A 20,365-nucleotide genomic window follows, 5' to 3' on the forward strand; every position below is an offset into this window, starting at 1 on the left:
GCTGTAGAATCTGACGCCACGCTGCTGTAGAATCTGAGGCCACGCTGCTGTAGAATCTGAGGCCACGCTGCTGTAGAATCTGACGCCACGCTGCTGTAGAATCTGAGGCCACGCTGCTGTAGAATCTGAGGCCACGCTGCTGTACAATGTGATGCCACACCGCTGTATAATCTGAGGCCACGCTGCTGTATGATCTGAGGCCACGCTGCTGTATAATCTGAGGCCACGCTGCTGTATAATCTGAGGCCACGCTGCTGTAGAATCTGACGCCACGCTGCTGTAGAATCTGAGGCCACGCTGCTGTAGAATCTGAGGCCACGCTGCTGTAGAATCTGAGGCCACGCTGCTGTATAATCTGAGGCAACGCTGCTGTATAATCTGAGGCCACGCTGCTGTATAATCTGATGCCACACCGCTGTACAATGTGACGCCACACCGCTGTATAATCTGACACCACGCTGCTGTATAATCTGAGGCCACGCTGCTGTATAATCTGAGGCCACGCTGCTGTATAATCTGAGGCCACGCTGCTGTATAATCTGAGGCCACGCTGCTGTATAATCTGAGGCCACGCTGCTGTAGAATCTGATGTCACATTGCTGTATAATCTGACGCCACACCGCTGTATAATCTGACGCCACGCTGCTGTACAATGTGACGCCACACCGCTGTATAATCTGAGGCCACGCTGCTGTATAATCTGACGCCACGCTGCTGTAGAAACTGATGCCATGCTGCTGTATAATCGAACAATATCATGGGTTATAATCTGTGCCAGAACATGACGCTGTATTTCTCTGCAGTAATGGAGCTGCCCGGAGATAAAGGGATAACGACGTTCATTCCCAGCGCTATTGATTGCTGTCACTGTATGTCAGGACCAATTAATCAGATGCCATTTACGAAGCTGAATTATTGACGTGCAGGAGACTAGCAGTGAGAGCAAACGTCTGCGTTACACATCAGAAACCGTCATCCAGATGCAGAATGCACCACAAAGTGTCAGAGAAAGGATTTCATGAACCCACCCACCTCCTGAAAGGGAGTTCAAGCACTTAGTGCAAAATGGAGGGTTTATAAACGTCCATTTTGCAGCAATGCTTAAAGCAAACCTGAAGCTAAAACAAACTAATGAGATCATGAATTTTATGTGTAGTACAGCTAAGAAATAGAAAACTAGTAGCAAACAAGAGTCTCATATTATTTTTAGTACAGGAAGAGTTAAGAAACATCAGTTGTTCTCTATGCAAAAGAGCTTCTCTGAGCTACAGTCCTGTTTTCTAAAGCACTTAAACAGCCAAGAAACCGTGAGAGACAGCTTGAGATAAGGTTTTAAAGCAGTAAAGTTCAAAGGTAATTAACACTGCACTGTTTTAGAGCTTAAAGTGGTCTAACACCCAGCAAATCAACTTTGCTTTAAAAGATTGCTTACAGCTTAGAAACTATTATGCCAGATTTTTTTTTTTAAGCAGAAATTCACTGAATGGGTAAACATGACATTTTAGTGTTGCATTTAGCTAGAAATCTGCGTCTGTGCTGAGGGTTAGATACAAATGTATCATTTACAATGTAAATAAACAAACACCTCTCTGAGAGAGCACAGAGGGCTTCCCAGACAGGCTTTTCAGAGGTCTATTTGCATTCCAAACAAAGATACATTTGTATCTAAACCTCAGACACGGATTTCTAGCTAAATGAAAACAAATGTCATGTTTAACCCATTCAGTGAATTTCTGCTTAAAAAAAAATCTGGCATAATAGTTTCTAAGCTGTAAGCAATCTTTTGAGCAAATTTGAAATGCTGGGTGTCAGACCGCTTTAAAATACAAAGTGTGGTTTGTAAGCTGCAAATATGACAAAAATAATGACGCTACATAAAAGTGAAAATAAAAATATGAGGCTCTTTTCTTTGCTGCTGATGTTCTATTCCTTATCCGTACTACACAAACAATTCCTTATATCAGAAGTTGTAGTTTTCAGGCTTGCCCACATGCATGTGTTGGGGGGAGCCCGCTTGAAAGGATTTTAGATCATTTTTTCTTTACTAACAGAAAAAAAGAGTGCATTACAAGATTATTATAGAACTGAACATGAGGTAACCAGCAGTTAGAAGTGATACAGGAATAAAGAAGGACCCTGTAGTGTTGAGATGACTCGGAGCGTTAGTTGCAGGTTCAAACAGTGTGCATTCTGGATTGGCGCAGACACAATTTCGATCTGAAATCATATCTGGTGAAATAACTAATACCGTGACATAGAAAGACACAAAAGTACCTTGCACTTACCAAATGCGCACTAACACGGGTCTGCCGCATGTCTGCTTGTTTAGGGGACAAGTCGGGGATCGGTAAACCCAGCCGTGAAGATATTGCTTCAACGTAGCCGGCCAGCCTGACAAACAACACAATTCATTTTAGAATTTCAAACATTAATAGGTAAAAATAAACCCACATGCCTCCCAATACAAGCTGGACTGCGACTGGGTCAGGAGGAAGGCTTGGTGACTGCAGCAGGCCGCCCGACTCTGAAAAGACTACTAGAGTTCTGTCATCTGCCCTAAATGCCTTTTCCTACAATAAAGACATTGCTGTAGAATTCATACTTCATGGCAGCGATCTAACTTTTAATTGTATGGTGCGTGGCCACCTTTAAAAGACCCAATTTTACACCACTTCAATACGATTAGTTGTCCTGAAAAATCGAAAGCTTTTTTTTTTTTTTTCAATCGAGAAATCCGATCGAATTTCCTGTTTTTCTATTTTTTTTTTCGATTGGACATGTTGGAAAATTCAGACCAATTTTATCAAGAATTGAATGTGTGTGGTGGATTGTGAAATTGTATGTAACTACTCAGTACATTTTTCTCTTGATTTTTCTAACCAACCAATTTTTTTTTTCAGAGTTTACAATCTTTTATCCCGAAATTACGGCAATCTCAAATATACATGTGGGTACCTCGAAGATTCTGATTGAAACTTCCGATCAATTGGAAAATTGGATCAGACTGCTCACATAGAACCAAAATTTGAATAAAAAAAAAAATTGTATGGTGTGTGGTCACCTTTGGGGTTAAGCTGAGCTTCAGAGCTCGCAAGACCGACCGTTTAAATCATGCTCTGACCAACCTGTTTAGCAATTACAATATGGCCCTTTACAAAGTTGCCCGAATGCCTAAAGAGGAACTCCAGTGAACATAACGTAATGCACAAAAGTGCTTCATTTTTACAATAATTATGTATAAATCATTGTCAGTGTTTGCCCATCGTAAAATCTTTCCTCTCCCTGATTTACATTCTGACACTTATCACATGGTGACATTTTTACTGCTGGCAGGAGATGTCAGTGGAAGGAGATGCTGCTTGATTTTTTTTGGCAGATGGAAACAGCTGTAATTTCCCACATGGCTTCCACTGTGAGATGTCAGGATCATGGCCATGACATCACACTGTGGGAGGGGTTTCACCACAACATCATCCATCCGGAGCCCCCTGATGATCCATTTGTGAAAAGGTAAAGATTTCTTATGGGAAAGGGGGTATCAGTTACTGATTGGGATGAAGTTCAATCCTTGGTTACGGTTTCACTTTAAGCCAAGTACATATATCCAATCTTGACTGGCCAATTTTACCTCTTCCATGTACTATGATATTAAAGTGAACCTCCAGACTAAAAATCTACTCAGCAGCACTGAAAAGGCTTGGTGTTTCTTTAACAGTTTCACAGCATCAGAACTTTGTTTCTCTTATACAAGCCTCATTTTTAGCTGCACAGAAGAAAACTGCCCGGGCAGTTTTCCCCTTATGCTGTGCAAAGGATGATGGGATTTCTGATGTTGTTGCTCTCGTTCTGCTGTTTTGGTGCATTTTTTTTTTTGACATTTTGAATTTGACATTTGAAGCCTAGTGTGTGCAGCTGGGAGGGGTGATCAGGACACAGGACAGTTGGAAGTGTGTCTAATGCTCCCTGTCACCTCCTTTCAACCAAAAAGATTGTTGCCCCTATGACAAAGATGGCAGCCCCCATGACAAAGATGGCAGCCCCCATGAATCACAAACATTTGCCTGTTCTTTTAAAACAGGGTGGGTAAAATATTATATTACCTATCTATTCTAATTAACATAACTAATGTAACTTAATAATAGTATGTTTATTTAGGCTGAAGTTCCCCTTTAAATACGATGAACAGGTTTTGCCGGTAAGCTCTCATACTACATGGCGGTGGTAAAATTAGCCAGTCAGTGGCAAAGATTAGATGTGTGTAGTTAGATTTTGCACTTGACTATTTTTCCTGCTTTAAAAGCTGACTGCTCTCTGGCTGTCTAATATATTTCGCCTCATAGACATTATTCTCTGGATCAAGAAATGTCTTTGTCATACACATCACTGAAGGGGACCTGTGATTATGTACTGTATTGTTACGTACTCTATATATACCGCTCAAAAGGGAATTTAAAGTGGATCCGACATAAACTTTTACTCATTGCATAATTGTGTTCCTTTCATATAGTTTATAGGGTATTCCTCAAGCCAAATACTTTTTTGTTTTGTTTAAATACTCTAATTCCCTATAAACGAAACAAGCCTCACCCACAGCTTTTTAGAGTGCCTTGGCACTGTAGCAAGGGCTTATGGGAGCTCAGCTCAGTCTGGGCAGGAGGAGGAGGTTACTAGTCAGAGATTTCAGAGGCAGAGGGGAGGAGAAGGGACTGAATTTGTCACATTACACACAGGCAAGCTGATAGCATCTCCAGCCCTCAGCCTGTGGCAATGTGACAAACAGGACATGGCTGCCTCATTGTATCGCAGGAATAAATCATAAACTATTGAAGCTGTTTGCAGCTAGATTTGCTGTGTAAACTAAACTAAATCTAAACTTTATATAGACAAGTTACTTGTTATAGTTAGTTTTTCATCTCGGATCCGCTTTAAAGGTGGCCACTAATGATACAATTTACTTAACGATCGTTTACGATCGGATCTCCGTATAAACTATTGTAAATTATAGTTTGGTACCAATAATGGACAAAAGTTTCCTAACCAATCTGATCAGATTAATGAAATCGATCTGAATGTCCATTAGTGGTCCCAAACGATTATTCATAATTGTTCGTAGAAAGAATCATTCGTAAATGATCGTTCAGTAAATTGTATCATTCATGGCCACCTTATAGCAAATGAGAAAAAACAAAAAACAGTTTAAAGGGAACCTAAACTGAGAGGGATGTGGATGTTTCCTTTTATACAATGACAGTTGCCTGGCAGCCCTGCTGATCTCTTTGGCTGCAGTAGTAGCTGGATCACACACTTGAAACAAGCATGCAGCTAATCCAGTCAGACTTCAGTCAGAGCACCTGATCTGCATGCTTGTTAAAGGGCCATGGCTAAAAGTATTAGAAACACAGGATCAGCAGGAGAGTCCGGCAGCTGGTATTATTTTAAAAGGAAAAATCCATATCCTTCTCAGTTTAGGTTCCCTTTAACTTACCTGGGGCTTCTACTGGCCCCCTGCAGCCGCCCTGTGCCCGCGCTGTCACGGAGCGATGATCTAGTCCCCCACAGTGCCCCTCTTTCCGCCAGGCGACTCTGTGGCCACTGGGAATGCATCCTCAATCACGCCCCTCACCGGGAGAGTACCGTGCAGTAAAGATTCCCCTGTATTGCGCATGGGCAGAGCACTCCCATCCACGGGAAGCGCAATCAGGACGTGAATATACCGGTGCAGCGCATCCAGCTAAAAGAGGGGTGCTGGGGGTGACAGGAGCATCGGGAAGTGACGGCGCAGGCACAGGACGGATGCAGGGGGCTGGTAGAAACCCCCAGGTAAGTCGAACTATTTTTTTTTAGGTTCCCTTTAAGTAACTTTCTATAAGAGAGTGCAGCGGGAGTGTCTGTCTCAGTGTCTAGCTTCTTGTCATCTATTAGGCCTACCACAACACTGTACACCTATAACACATAATCTATACGGCAAGAACTGCAGAGATGGTTTAATCTGATTTTTAATCACAGAGGTACGTACCCCAATCCTGCGAGATCCGACACCAGGTTACCCAAAGCAGCAGCTGCAAGACAGAAACAAGACAGACGCTGTTATGCGCAATAACACCTGAATGATGAAATGCACTGTCTGTCTGGATTAGGGCTGCAAATTACACACACACACACTTTCAGACCCTAAAACCTGGAAAAAAAAATCCTTCGGCCAGGGAGATCTGCAGCAGTTTTACAATCACTCACCTACCTGCGCTGCAGTTATGCCTCCATCCTCCGGGTGGCGCTGCAACTCTAAAGTGAAATTGCCGGCTGTCGTCATAACGACAGCCGGCGATCTTACCAGGAGAAAGCAGAGCCCCGGAAAAGAGGAAGTAGAATGGCGGCCGACGTCGGGATCCCCGGGAGGTATGGAGAAACGCCCGCTGCGTGCTATACACACAGCCTCCGGGGGCTACCCAGAGCAGAGGTCGGGATTACCGCTCTGAGTTGTGGTTTTCCGCCGACCCTAGCTCGGGATTACCACCAAGGAGGTTAACCATCCCACGAGTTAAGTGGCCTACACACTTGCAATAAGGTCCCATTCACATCAGAAAATAGCAAAACGCTAGCGCTTATCGCTAGCTTTTTACGGGAGTGATTTTACCGCGATTAGCGCGGTAAAAATCACTGGACACTTCCGCGATTTCAGAGCGATCGCGGTCATCGCTTTATAAGCACTGTACCGCGATTGCTTCTGAATCGCTCCAAAAATGCTGCAGGTAAAATGTTTGCAATTGGCGCTAATCGCAAAACGCCTGCATCGATGAGACACTACTGACCAGAAATCTGAATGAGACACTACTGACCAGAAAAATCAGCAGGACTGCCAGGCAACTGGTATTGTTTAAAATATATAAATATGTCAGCTTCCATAGGTCTCCTTCCGAGGTCCTTTTAAGAATGATCACTGTACAGACATGCTGCTTGTATCCCCCCCCCCCATATGCAACATGTTCTATTCTATGGAGCATTATACTGCACTATTAGGCCCCTGGTTTAGCACACTTTATAAACAAGGCCTGAAGTTTCTGTCACAGTCACAGGTCATTGTCACAGAGATGACTTTGGTTGTGACATCCTCCCTGCTGAAGGAGCATTCTCTTTTCTTGGCTTCACGGATGGTAAACATTCTCTTGTCTGAAGCTTTCTGTTTTCTCGCTAATAATGAGCTCGGGGTGAATGGGAGAATTTGCACAGTGTCAGGCTGATGTCTGCAGAGTCTGGATTTTGACAGGTTACATTTATAAGGCTGACGCAGCTTCAGACGACGCAGCCACCCGGGAGCGCCGGCGCAGATCAGATAATGATTCTTTTATGACTGCTGTCCAGCGTTTGTGTCTCGCTCTGTCCCTGGAGTCGCGTGGCAGCCGGATGTGACAGGCGGGAGGATCTGTCCTGCACTGCTCCTGTAATAGCAACGCTGCTTCTTATAGAGGACCCCGGCGGAAAGCCGCAGATCGCCAGCCATCTCTTCCGGACGGTAAGATTATCCAACATAAGCTCACTGGATGTGATATAATGATAAGGTCTGCATTCTGTGCACAAAAATTAGCACAGCCGCAGAAACAGGCAGATAAGAGAACAGTCCAGGACCCAGGCCCAGATTTACCTCACAAGAGCCTATAGGCACAGATGTCCTGGCACCTTAGACTTCACCCCTCATGAGCCTACAAATCCCAGCAGTACCGCACCACAAGTGTGCTAGCTGTCCCAGTTGTCACTTCTCCATTGCTTCCCTTGCCCGTCATAGGTAGCAATGCTAAATGTATTTGGTCCTGCCAATAAAGCACATTTTTTGGATTGGATTGGTAGCTACAGGTGCACCTTAGTGTTAAGTAGCCAGAGGTACACTCAATATTAAATAGCTAGTGATGCCCCCAAGTATTAGGTAGCTAGATGTGCCCCTGACTGAAGGGAGATTTCGTCAGTGGGATGACGAGAGCAGGGTGAGTAACCTCTCATTTACACTCTCATCAGGACTCTGCATAGGAAAGGAGGGAGGCGCTCGGAGAGGGAAGTGCGCCGCCTTTCCATCATCAGGTGCCTGCAAAGCCTTATGGTAAATCCGGCCCCGTCAGGACCTCATCCCTCAGACAATAATTCGAAGCCCAGTGGTATACAGCAGGGCTGTGGAGTCGGTACAAAAATCATCCGACTTCTCAGTTTATGAAGCCACCGACTCCAGGTACCCAAAATTGCTCCGAGTGATGTGTACTGTTGCTATGAAGGTGTGAGGAAGGACAACAGAGGTGCACAACAAAGTGGCTTGAAAGGGGCGGAGTAATAAGGGGAGAAAGGATGGGTTCAGTCTGTGCCCTCCCCCAACCAGCAGCAGCTCCAGCCACAGGGCCTGTAACTAAAGGTGCATACACACATCCAACCTTCCCTGGCCAATGTTACTACTTCCATATAGTATGAGAATCAAGAGATTTTGAATACTTTCAACAGATTGGCCCATATCCAATTCCCTTTTATCCTGAGTATCTTCTGGGGAAAAAACTCATGACAAAAAGTTAATTGTATAAAGGCCATCGTGTGTGTAAATTGTCATGGACATAGTAAAATTGGCTAATCAAGATCGGATGACTACTGCTTTCGGTCATGTGATGAAATTTTACAGGCAGGATGTTTGTTTGCAGAAGCCTCATCTCACACAACAAGAAGATAACATTTAAAGGGAACCTAAACTGAGAAGGATATGGATTTTTGCTTTTAAAATAATACCAGTTGCCTGACTCTCCTGCTGATCCTGCGTCTCTAAGTCAGACTGGATTAGCTGCATGCTTGTTTCAGGCGTGTGATTCAGCCACTACTGCAGCCAAAGAGATCAGCAGGACTGACAAGTAACTGGTATAGGTTTAAAAGGAAACATCCATATCCCTCCCAGTTTAGGTTCCCTTTAAAGAGAATCTGTATTGTTAAAATCGCACAAAAGTAAACATGCCAGTGCGTTAGGGGACATCTCCTATTACCCTCTGTCACAATTTCGCTGCTCCCCGCCGCATTAAAAGTGGTTAAAAACAGTTTTAAAAAGTTTGTTTATAAACAAAATGGCCACCAAAACAGGAAGTAGGTTGATGTACAGCATGTCTACACATAGAAAATACATCCATACACAAGCAGGCTGTATACAGCCTTCCTTTTGAATCTCAAGAGATCATTTGTGTGTTTCTTTCCCCCTGCATCTCTCATGCACTGAAGTTTCAGGCTGCTCTTTTCTTCCTGCAAACAGCTTTGCCCTTGTCTGAATTTCCTCAGTATGTGAAAGCCCAGCCAGCTCAGAGGACGATTTTTCCAGCTTGTAAAAGATAAGAGAGCAGAGAGAAGCTGCACTAATCTAAATATCACACAGGCAGTGTGCAGAGAGGGGCCTGAAAGGGGGAGTTCATAGCAGAACCACAACACTGAAGAACTTGGCAGCCTTCCAGACACAGGCTGACAAGTCTGACAAGAGAGAGATAAGTTGATTTATTACAGAGACAGTGATAGTATAAAGTGCTGCAGTAAGCCAGAACACATTAGAATAGCTTTTGGAACTTGTAGGATGATAAAAAACAGGATGCAATTTTTGTTACGGAGTCTCTTAAGAATACCGATGTTGCTGGAAGTTCTTTGCGGGGTAAAATACTGCAGAACATCTCACGCCTGGTTCACACTTACCTGCCATCGTGGAAATTCCTAAAAGGGCACCGATGTGGAATTCTATTTGTGTTCCCTGTAAAGAAAGAATACAGGCCCAGAATTAATGGGAAGGTAAGGAATGGGAATGAAGACTCAAACATTCACTGAGCATACATCACAACTCAGCCCCACAACAGCTCAAAAACACCCGACCGCCATAAGTTGTACGAAAACATTTACAAGGCAATAGTCTCTTTTTCTTGGGGGGGGGGGGGGGGGAGGTTAAAGGGAACCTAATCCAATCTGACTTCAGTCAGAGCACTTGATCTGCATGCATGTTCAGGGCCTGTGGCTTAAAGTATTAGAGACACGCGATCAGCAGGAGAGTCAGGCAACTGGTACTATTTTAAAAGGAAAAATTCATATCCTTCTCTTGCGCAGACTGGCCATGACTCGTAGAACTAACGGGACCCGATACCGTAGCTGCGGGCAGCGCAGGAAGGCGGCATGGGAGCGATCCATGCTAATGGGGCTGGAGGAAGCCCCAGGTGTATATATAACTTTTTTTTTAAATTTGGTCTCTGGTTTCCTTTAAGCGGACATAAACAGGATGTAGATTTCAGTGAGGTGGTCCGGAACGGGTTAAAGTAAACCTGAAGTGAGAGGGCTATGGAGGCTGCCATATTTATTTCCTTTAACCACTTTAGCCTATCTGGACAGATTTACTCGTCCAGATAGGCTGCACTAACTGCCGCTGGCCCCTCGCGCGCTCCCGCAGCCTTCCGTTACCCCAGAGATGAATGAATGGGACCACAGTTCCCATTCATTGATCTAAGTCTCCGTATGAAAAACTGAAAGCTTCTCTGAAAAGCCGCGATTTTTCTAAGTTTCACGTCCTCCCTTCACTTCCTGTAAGCAAGAGCACTCACTTACAGGATGAAAAACAAAAAAATGACTGAGGCCATCTTGTGGCCAAATAGTAAAACTACACCTACATACATTTTGTTTATATAAATATACACATTCAATCACATTTAAAATTATCGGTTTACCTATCAAAAGAGTATATTACTATTATTTCTTAAATTTTAAGTTGCAAATAGTGATGGATGCAAATTGAAAAAATGCACCTTTATTTCCAAATAACATTGGCGCCATACATTGTTATAGGGACAACATTTAAATAGTGTAAAAACCGGGACAATGGGCAAATAAAATAGGTGGGATTTAATTATGGTAGCATGTATTATTTTAAAGCTATAATGGCTGAAAACTGAGAAATAATATTTTTTTTCCTTTTTATTAATATTCCTGTTAAAATGCATTTAGAAAAAATAATTCTTAGCAAAATGTACCACCCAAACAAAGCCTAATTGGCAGCGGAAAAACAAGATATAGATCAATTAATTGTGATAAGTAGTGATAAAGTTATTGGCGAATGAATGGGAGGTGAAAGTTGCTCGGATGCATAAGGTAAAACACTGAAGGCTGAAGTGGTTAAAACATTTTGCCTGATCTTCTGTCTAATACTTTTACCCTGAACAAGTATGCAGCAGATCAGCTGTTTCTGACATTATTGTCAGATCTGACAAGTTTAGCTGCATGCTTGTTTCTGGGGTGATCCAGACACTACTGCAGCCAAACAGGCCAGCAGGGCTGCAAGGTAACTTGCATTGTTTATTAGGAAAACAAAATATGGCAGCCTCCATATACTTCTCACTTTAGGTTCCCTTTAAGTTCCTCTTTAAAGAGAAGCGGTCAGCCATGCCATCTCTGAACAAATCACATATATAAGTAGATAAATACTTGCTCTACTTACATAACATATGTATTGCACTGTCCACGTTTTGATTTCAGTAATTTTTCTACAGTAAAAAAAAAAAATATCCTTCTTAGCATTTCCCATTTTAACTGTGGCCATTTTGAAGCCAATTCTGATGTAATTTCCTCCCTAAGTTTCCTCTGCCCGATTGCCCGCCCTCCACTATAGAAAGTACATCGTCTCAGCATGAGAAATACTGGCCAATCAGAGAGGAACAGAGGTGTGGGAGGGGATAACAGCAGGGGAAAATGCTTCAGCCAATCAGGCAGCATTAGCCAAGTCTAAGGGGGAAGTACAGAAGCAAAAAAGGACAACCCAGCATGCCTTGCAACATCCCTTTTGCATACCAAATTTTGTGTGTACCAAATAAGAGTCAGGTAAACTGGGGAATGATCATCTATCAACAAGAAAAGTAATAGTGATTTTAACTTTTAGATTACCAGGTTATCATCCTAATTACTTGTTTACCGGATAAAAATAAAGAATTTATTTTTGATTTTATGCCTGACAGTTCCTCTTTAACAGCTGTTCAGTTATAGAACGGCTCGAGCAGCGATGACATGTCTGGATTTTTGTACTAAATTGAAGCTATTCTTTAAGCCGAAATATTCTGTTGTGAGCTCCTCAGACCTTCATCTTGGCTCTCCTGAGATTGTGCAGTAATCCGGCCCAGAGGCTTCGGAAACAAGTAACCTGTCAGAAGACATCAGTGTTGTGTTCCTATAATCGCCTGTGAAGGGGCCCGGATCCAGCAATCCCTGCTCTAGCGGCGGCGCGTCACCTGCGTGAGGCCTGGCCGGTCATGCATGGCCATCTCAGCGGGTCCTTTCCTTGGAGCGTGACCTTCTGGATGAGAAAGTCGATTGTGTTACTATAAAAAGGCTGGGAAGGGACTGTCAATCCTCACAGCTGCTCAATGCGGAGCCTGGCAGAGGCCCACATATGTGACAGCGCTGGCAGGTCGTAAGCTTCAACCATCTCCCTTTCACCGAACAGCTGGGCCAAACCATTATCCAATGGCCTCTCTGATGGGGACACAGAGGAGACTTTCCAACACTCCAGGCGGCTGGGATGTCAGAAGGAAGAGGGCGTCACATAAACAGACTGGTTGCTTGGGAAAGTTTATATATTGAGGTAAAAGGTGAGGCAAGGTAATCGAGATTCACCATCTAAGCCTTATTTATAAGACTTCGTTTATATAACGTTATATTTCAGTTTTGGATACTATGGAAAGGGATTAGTACAGATTCTGGATTTTCACTGCTTTTCCTTTAAAAGTAATCTGAAGCAGTGATGAGCAATAATGCCAATATTGTTTTCGCCTTATTTTTTAGTGAAAAAAATTCCCTCTAACAATTTAGCTTTTATTTTTCGCTTAATATTTGCCGATTGTCGCGGTTAATAGCAAAGCCCCCTTACAAGCTAGAATCGCCAAATTTGCAGGGTACGTTAAGGTCTTTTTTTTTTTTTTTCAAAAAGACCTTATAGATTTGGAGAAAATCGATTTTAAAGTTACGAAAAAGTATACATTTAAATGCGGTAAATGACAGGTAATGTAGCAACCTAATGGCAGTGTAAGTTTACATATATCAAAAGAAAGAGCAATGAATTTCATGATAGGGTGTCCAGGGGGTCCAAACGCAGTGCATACGGACCCCTGGAAACCCCGTGGAAGTGGCAACTCTTTGGTCAGGGCTTGCTATACAGCCGCAATAAGGCACTTTGTTGTAATCAGGCTGTATAAGGACCCTGACAACTTACCGTATCCTATTGTTTAAAACATTTTTAGTTGTCGTTCAGAGTGTGGGAAATTAAAAAAACAAACAAAAAGAAGGGGTCCCCCTCCTAAGCTTCTTTAATCCTATCTAGCTTGCTTTGGAAAGACGCGAGAACAGCATAGATTGTATTTCAGCAGCTTCTGCAGGGGTGAGGTGTATTTCCCTTCACAGCCACAGCACTCAGCCAATCCGTGAGGAGTAGGAATGTGGGAGGAGAGATAACAAGCTTCCCTCTCCCCGGCAAAGTACCAGAATAGAGCCAGGCTGACTGAGATTAGATTCATTATAGCAGAAACATTTATGATTATATTGGAATGCTTGGATTCCTTTTCACCTCTCTCACTATCCTCCTGGCCAGCACAGGTGTCACTTTTGGCTTCCGACCACATCCTCTGAGATTTTCCACAGTGCGGAACATCTAGTATTTTTTCATAATACTTTGCACTGCAGCCACTGGAACTTGAAAACATTTAGAAATGGCCTTGTAGCCCTTTCCTGACTTGTGAGCAGCCACAATGCGCAGTTGCAGATCCTCACTGAGCTCCTTTGTCTTAGCTGTGACTGTCCACAAAGCAACTGCAGAGAGCTGCTGTTTTTCACCTGTTGAGTTGATTAAAACAGCTGTTCCAAATTAATCAGGGTAAGTAGGATGCTTTAGAACAGCTTGGACTATTTGGAATCATATAATTTTTTTCCCCACAATAATGCCTCTTGTACATCATCTTATCTTTTGGGAGACACCCATGTCATTTCCTGTCAAAAAATTACTTGCTGGTTGAATAAAAGTAACTAAGTCAAAATTTGACAGGGGTATGAATAATATGGGGAGCACGGCACATAATAAACACAGACCAGTGGGAAAATGAAATTTGGGTACTTATCCGTTAGCCGGGCGCATCCTCTAGGTGGCGACAAAACTCCACCAGAGTTACATCTTTCCCTACTATCCATGTCGGCCTGGAGGGGGAATAGTAATTAGCGCCACCTGCCGGATGCGCCCGGCTAACGGATAAGTACCGAAATTTGTTTTTATGGTTGACAATCAATTTAAAACAGGTCACACTTGTTTTCACATAAAACGCCGACGTTTTCCCATGGATGACTTTTTTGCATCCTATGCATGTTTTCGCATGCGCGTCTCCCACCATAGGCTGCCGGCACCTGCTAGCAGTGTATGGAAATTGTACACACATTGTAATTTCATGCGGCAGGGAATCAGGATTTTATGCGTCCACAAATCACGGCAGAGTTACGCATGTACACGGGCGTCACCATTGAAACTTCGCACTTTTCAATATGTGTGGCCACAGACATAGGCTGCAAAAATGTAATTTAATGAAAAACATTTTAATGGCGTTTCCTGGGCCTTTGCATGGAGACTTCTGTGTACTATTACAGGTAGTCTGTTGCATCTCCGGGATGTTATGTAGAAAGCAGAGGAACAGAGCATGCAGATCTACACACTGCTAGGAAATGAAAGCCACAAATGATCACTGGATTAACTAGTGGTTTTCATTTGCTAGAACAGCTTCCACATACTGGTAAGTGGAATATTGTAAAACATTCCACTTCTCTGTAGCTATAATGCGGTTACACACCTCAGCAAAAGTTGCAGCACTGGCAAAAAACCCCACATGAAGGATGAATGTGTGATGCCTCACAGAGCCCCCCCCCCCCCTTTTCCTCGATGCCCGTCTGTTATGGCACACATGGCACCCCTCCCATGTATATGAATCACAAGATCTGGTGGGCTTGGCACGCAGGCCTGTGGAGCCTGTGAAATATGTTGCTGTTCTATAAATACAGAATAATAATTACGTTGTGTGATCGGATCACAATTCCTCTGGCAGAGCAGAGCACAAAGGCTGCCATGAGGAGGAGGAGGAGGAAGAGGGAGACGGGTGCCCGGCAAGGCTGGCGGCTGCGTGATTTGTGTGGAAAACTCTTGTAAGCTATTTATCCGTTATTCCAGAAAGGAATTCTGGCGCACCCACTGAAATCACTGCGGCCAGAGAAAGACTGTAAAAGAGGAGTAACACCACAATGTAGGCCTCAAACCTTTACAGTCGGATAAAACTAAGCATTACCTCTTTTCTCTAAAAGATTATTTACAGCATAGAATCTACTACCACAAAAAATGGTAGCAGAACAGCATTCAAAACAGTAAAACACAGGACTTTGTTCTTCAGTGGAAAGCTCCTTGCTTCAGTGGGGAGCTTCTGGCCGCATCGAAGAGGTGATAACATTATCTTTTGTTTACATTTGTTTGTTAGCTACAATAAGTAAACATTAGCAAAGTGCTGAAACTGAGCACTCTCTGCTTCTAGCATGTGTGCAGCTGGGAAATGCATCACTAGATAGATGGTAATATGTAAATACAGCATCTATGCAATAAAATGCAATGGCTGCTTTCAGAGCAGATATATTGTACTTTGAGACTTTGTAATTTGTAATCAGACAATATAATTTGCGCTGTGGAGTCGGTACAAAAATCTTTCGACTCCAACTCCGACTCCTCGGTTTATGAAACCACGACTCCGACTCCTTAGTCTAATACTTAACAGGGCTGTGGATTTTGTACAAAAATCATCCAACTCCTCAGTTTATGAAATCAACGACTCCGACTCCAACTCCAACTCTGACTCCGGGTGCCCAAAATTGCCCCGACTCCTCGACTCCACAGCCCTGCTTAACCCATTCGCGTTCCGTCGTTTTCACTTGAGCAATGTTCACCTCCCATTCATTAGCCTATAACTTTATCACTACTTATCACACTGATCTATATCTTGTTTTTTCCGCCACCAATTAGGCTTTCTTTGGGGGGTACATTTTGCTAAGAGCCACTTTACTGTAAATGCATTTTAACAGGAAGAATAAGAAAAAACAGAAAAAATTCATTATTTCTCAGTTTTCAGCCATTATAGTTTTAAAATAATACATGCCTCCATAATTAAAACTCACGTTTTGTATTTGCCCATATGTCCCGGTTATTACACCGTTAAAATTATGTCCCTATCACAATGTATGGCGACAATATTTTATTTGGAAATAAAGGTGCATTTTTTCCGTTTTGCATCTATCACTACTTACAAGTTTAAAATAAAAAAAAAATATAGAAATATTTCATCTTTACATTGATATTTAAAAAGTTTAGACCCTTAGGTAAATATTTACATGTTTTTTTTTATTGTAATGTTTTTTTTTTTTTTTTATATTAAACATTTTATTTGGGTATTTTTGGGAGGGTGGGATGTAAACCATATTTTTTAATGTAATTGTTTGTTGATTTAAATGTTTTTTACTTTTTGTTGTAGTTTTACTTTTTGGCCACAAGATGGCGGCCATGAGTTTGTTTACATGACGTCACTAAGCGTAACACACGCTTAGAGTGACGCATCGGGGAGGGAACAGCCAGAAAAGGCACAGCTTCCGAGAGAAGCTGTCGCTTTTTCAGCGGGGGAGAGGAATCAGTGATCGGGCAACGTAGCCTGATTCACTGATTGCCTACGTAACGAACCGCGGGCCGGGAGCGCGCATGCACGATCGGCCGCGGGAGCGCGCATGGTTCCTGGACGTAGTTTCTACGTCAAGGAACCAAAATAGGTTAACTGGAATGTTTTTTTTTTTTTATTGCGGTCTGTGTCACCACAGTGCAGACTTCCTCCCTCACTGGCGCAGGAAGCCAAAGGGAAAGCTGCGTTTTTCTGAGACAGACAGGAAAAATAGCCGACAGAGGTTTATACACCTCCTCACTTCATCTTAAATAAACGTTTTAGCCATCATTCTACTTACCGCGGCAATCATGATGGCGTTATCCAGGAAACCAAAGCCAATGAACGGCAACGCATTGTGGAAGAACACTGCAACAAAAAGAATAACTCTGAATCAACAGCTGCCCACTGCATAAAACGAAGAAAAGCATGCATGCAAAAAACAAAAAAAACATACTTAAAGTTCATGTGCAAATTTGGACAGAGGCGCCAGGCAGGTTAAAATGATCTGAAAACAACTGAAAAGGAGGAGTACAGGTGGACTTACCTCCTGAAATGATGGACAATCGAGATTGTTCAAATCGCAAATAATTTATTTTGCCACTCCGCAACGCGTTTCGCAGGTATAACCCGCTTCATCAGGCAAGGAGTGCAAGCTCAAAAAGGTCCAATAGTGGCAATGCGCCTCTGTCTTCACAGAGGCGCATTGCCACTATTGGACCTTTTTGAGCTTGCACTCCTTGCCTGATGAAGCGGGTTATACCTGCGAAACGCATTGCGGAGTGCCAAAATAAATTGTTATTTGCGATTTGAACAATCTCGATTGTCCATCATTTCAGGAGGTAAGTCCACCTGTACTCCTCCTTTTTAGTTGTTTTTAGATCATTTTAACCTGCCTGGCGCCTCTGTCCAAATTTGCACAGTATATAGTCCACCTTGGGTGGAGGGGACTGTCCCCTTCTTTCTATCTACAGAGAGCGACTTCTTAAACCTGAGTGGGGTCAGGTTCTAATGCTCCCCACCTGCATTTCAAGTGGTTGCCTATGTGGTAACCCGTGTTTGTGAGTATATCCACATCTGTTAATTATTTCGCCAACAATTGTTAGACTTACTGCACTATATTGGGCTCTCGGTTTTTCTTTTTGTTTCAAGTGCATACTTAAAGTTCAGTTTTTAAAAAGATAATTTTGAAATCTCTGTAAGGCCACATTCGAGGTGTACTACATTTCCTAAATGAAGTCCGATGAGCTAAATATTGAGGCAGCAGCAGCCAAGGATCTTGTGACTGAAATCCCACATAAACTTGGAACAAGGAAGAGTAGGCATTTCAATCCTTCTCCGGTATGTTCCACAGCACATTCTGAAAGTCAATGCAAACGGAAGCAGGGGTGGGGGGGTCTGTGAGGGGGAACCACACTCTGGTGGTGGAACTGGCAAGCTCTGCTGCGCTCTCTGCAGTGGGGACTGGGGGCAGGGTGACTGCTACTAGGGAACCACACTGGCAGTAGGACTGACAGGCTCTGCACTCTGTATTACATGAGGGGAAGGGACTGTGGGATCAGTGAAGGGGGTAGAAGGACCGACATACTTTCCTGTACACTCCGCATTCATTACAACAAGACCAGTGGCTGTTTGACCAATGAAGGGGAGCCACACTGGTGGTTGGATCAGTATGATCCACTGCTCACTCTTCATTAAAGTGAACTGAATAGTATTTTTAGCAGCCAGGGCATCTCAAAAGCACATTAAAAATGCATGCAAACAATGTGGCTTATTACTAAAGAAAATTCCATTATACCTCTTTTTACATTTAAATGTTTGTTAAAGGCATTTATTGCTCTTCTTCTGTGGCCTTCCATCCAAAGAAAGAGCAGGCAGATAAGGATTGCTGCAATTAGCAGTAGCAAGGAGCAAACAAAAGCTTTCAACAGCAGGTGGGGTGAGAAGAAAATACTCTGATCTTCACCAGTGTAGAGAGTCCCACTTGATTACATTCAAACTTTCCCCTCGATAAATAAGGGCAGAGGAAATGGGGAGGGGGGGGGGGGGGAATAGCAGCTCCTACAGCTATTAGAAACGAGGACAAACTGCAGAAAATAAAAGCTGCTTGGGTCCCTTTAAAGTGAATGGGAACCGCATTTAAAAAAAAAATGAAGCAAATACTTACCTAAGGAGAGGGAAGGCTCTGGGTCGTATAGAGCCTTCTGTCTCCTCTCTCGGTGCTCTCTATCCTGTGCTGGCTCCCCTCCATTTCAATCCCCCGCCAAAAGGGTAATTGGAAGTCTTCGGGAGCCGTGTCCTCCCGAAGGCGTGCGTCTCCATACTGCACAGGCGTGAGCATGCAAGAGAGCGTGCTTGTGCAGGCGCAGTACAGGGCCGCCCTTCTTCAGGAGCATTCGGGCTCCCTGAAGACTTCTGAAGCCTCCTTCGGCCGGGTAAAGCAGTATTTGACTAATTTAGTCAAATACTGCTACCGGGCGAGCCAGCACTGGAAGGAGGGGACCAGGAGAGGAACAGGAAGGCTCTATAGGACCCAGAGCCTTCCCTCTCCTTTGGTAAGTATCTATCTCATTTTTTTAAATGCGGTTCCCATTCACTTTAAGGAGGAACCCACTGTACATCTAGCTGCACGCTATTCGTTTTACATAGACCATGAGGGGGAACCCTAATAAAGGGGTAATCGGCACACCCTGCTGCGCTTGCTGCATTTCACGGGGCCAGAGGCCGGCGAAATACAACCAAGCTGGAGGTGGGAACCAGTACGATCTGCAGCACACTGCATTACAGGGAGCCAGTGGCTCAGTGACCAGTGAGAGGAACAAGTACAATCCCCTGAACATTGCATTACAGGGGGGGCAATGATCAGTGAGGGGGACAAGTACAATCCCCTGCACACTGCATTACAGGGGGCCAATGATCAGTGAGGGGGACCAGTACAATCCCCTGCACACTGCATTACAGGGGGCCAATGATCAGTGAGGGGGACCAGTACGATCCTCAGCACACTGCATTACAGGGAGCCAGTGGTTCAGTGACCAGTGAGAGGAACCAGTACAATCCCCTGAACATTGCATTACAGGGGGCCAATGGTTGAGGGAGTGGTGAGGGGGAACCACAGTGGGGGTGGGAACCACAAATACAGCTGCACATTATTGCCTTTGAGGGGGAACTGCAGTTGGGGAAGCAGTAAGGGCCTGTTTCGACTTGTGCAGTTGGAATCGCCGCGGGAAAAATTTGCATTCTTATGCAAATTTCGCATGCGGTTGTATGTAAATTTTCATGCGAATTCGCATACGATTTTGCATGGATGACTATGTATGCGAATTTAACCATTGCAGTGCCTGTGTGCTTTCCCATTATTTCTATGCGAAATCGTATGCGAATTTGCATGAAAATTCGCATACCAAAACCGCAATGCGAATTTCCTATTAAACACATTGTATGCGAACCGCATAGCGGTATGCGAATTCTGATGGCTCTGCCGTGCAGATTTTTTCTGCACAGAAAAACGCTCAGAAATCCTGACAAGTGGAAACAAGCCGATCCACTTGTATTGCCCATGCGAATTCGCGATAGTGGAAACGGGCCCTAAGGAGGAAATCACACTGCAGATGGATCCGGAA

The 20,365-nt window shown here is 43.7% G+C and overlaps 1 protein-coding gene across 2 annotated transcripts in view; it reads right to left on the reverse strand.

The window, feature by feature from the left end:
* Positions 1–20,365, reverse strand: part of TMEM65 (transmembrane protein 65) — a 128,054-nt gene that overhangs the window by 12,668 nt on the left and 95,021 nt on the right. For both annotated transcript variants that reach the window (XM_068238004.1, XM_068238003.1), the window contains 4 exons: positions 17,044–17,111; positions 9,691–9,745; positions 6,017–6,059; positions 2,286–2,391 (listed from right to left, as the gene is read on the reverse strand). In XM_068238004.1, coding sequence (XP_068094105.1) covers positions 2,286–2,391; positions 6,017–6,059; positions 9,691–9,745; positions 17,044–17,111 — 272 coding nt within the window. The remainder of the gene's footprint in view (positions 1–2,285; positions 2,392–6,016; positions 6,060–9,690; positions 9,746–17,043; positions 17,112–20,365) is intronic.

This window comes from Hyperolius riggenbachi, chromosome 5 (genome assembly GCF_040937935.1).
Source record: "Hyperolius riggenbachi isolate aHypRig1 chromosome 5, aHypRig1.pri, whole genome shotgun sequence".
Taxonomy (NCBI): Eukaryota; Metazoa; Chordata; class Amphibia; order Anura; family Hyperoliidae; genus Hyperolius; species Hyperolius riggenbachi.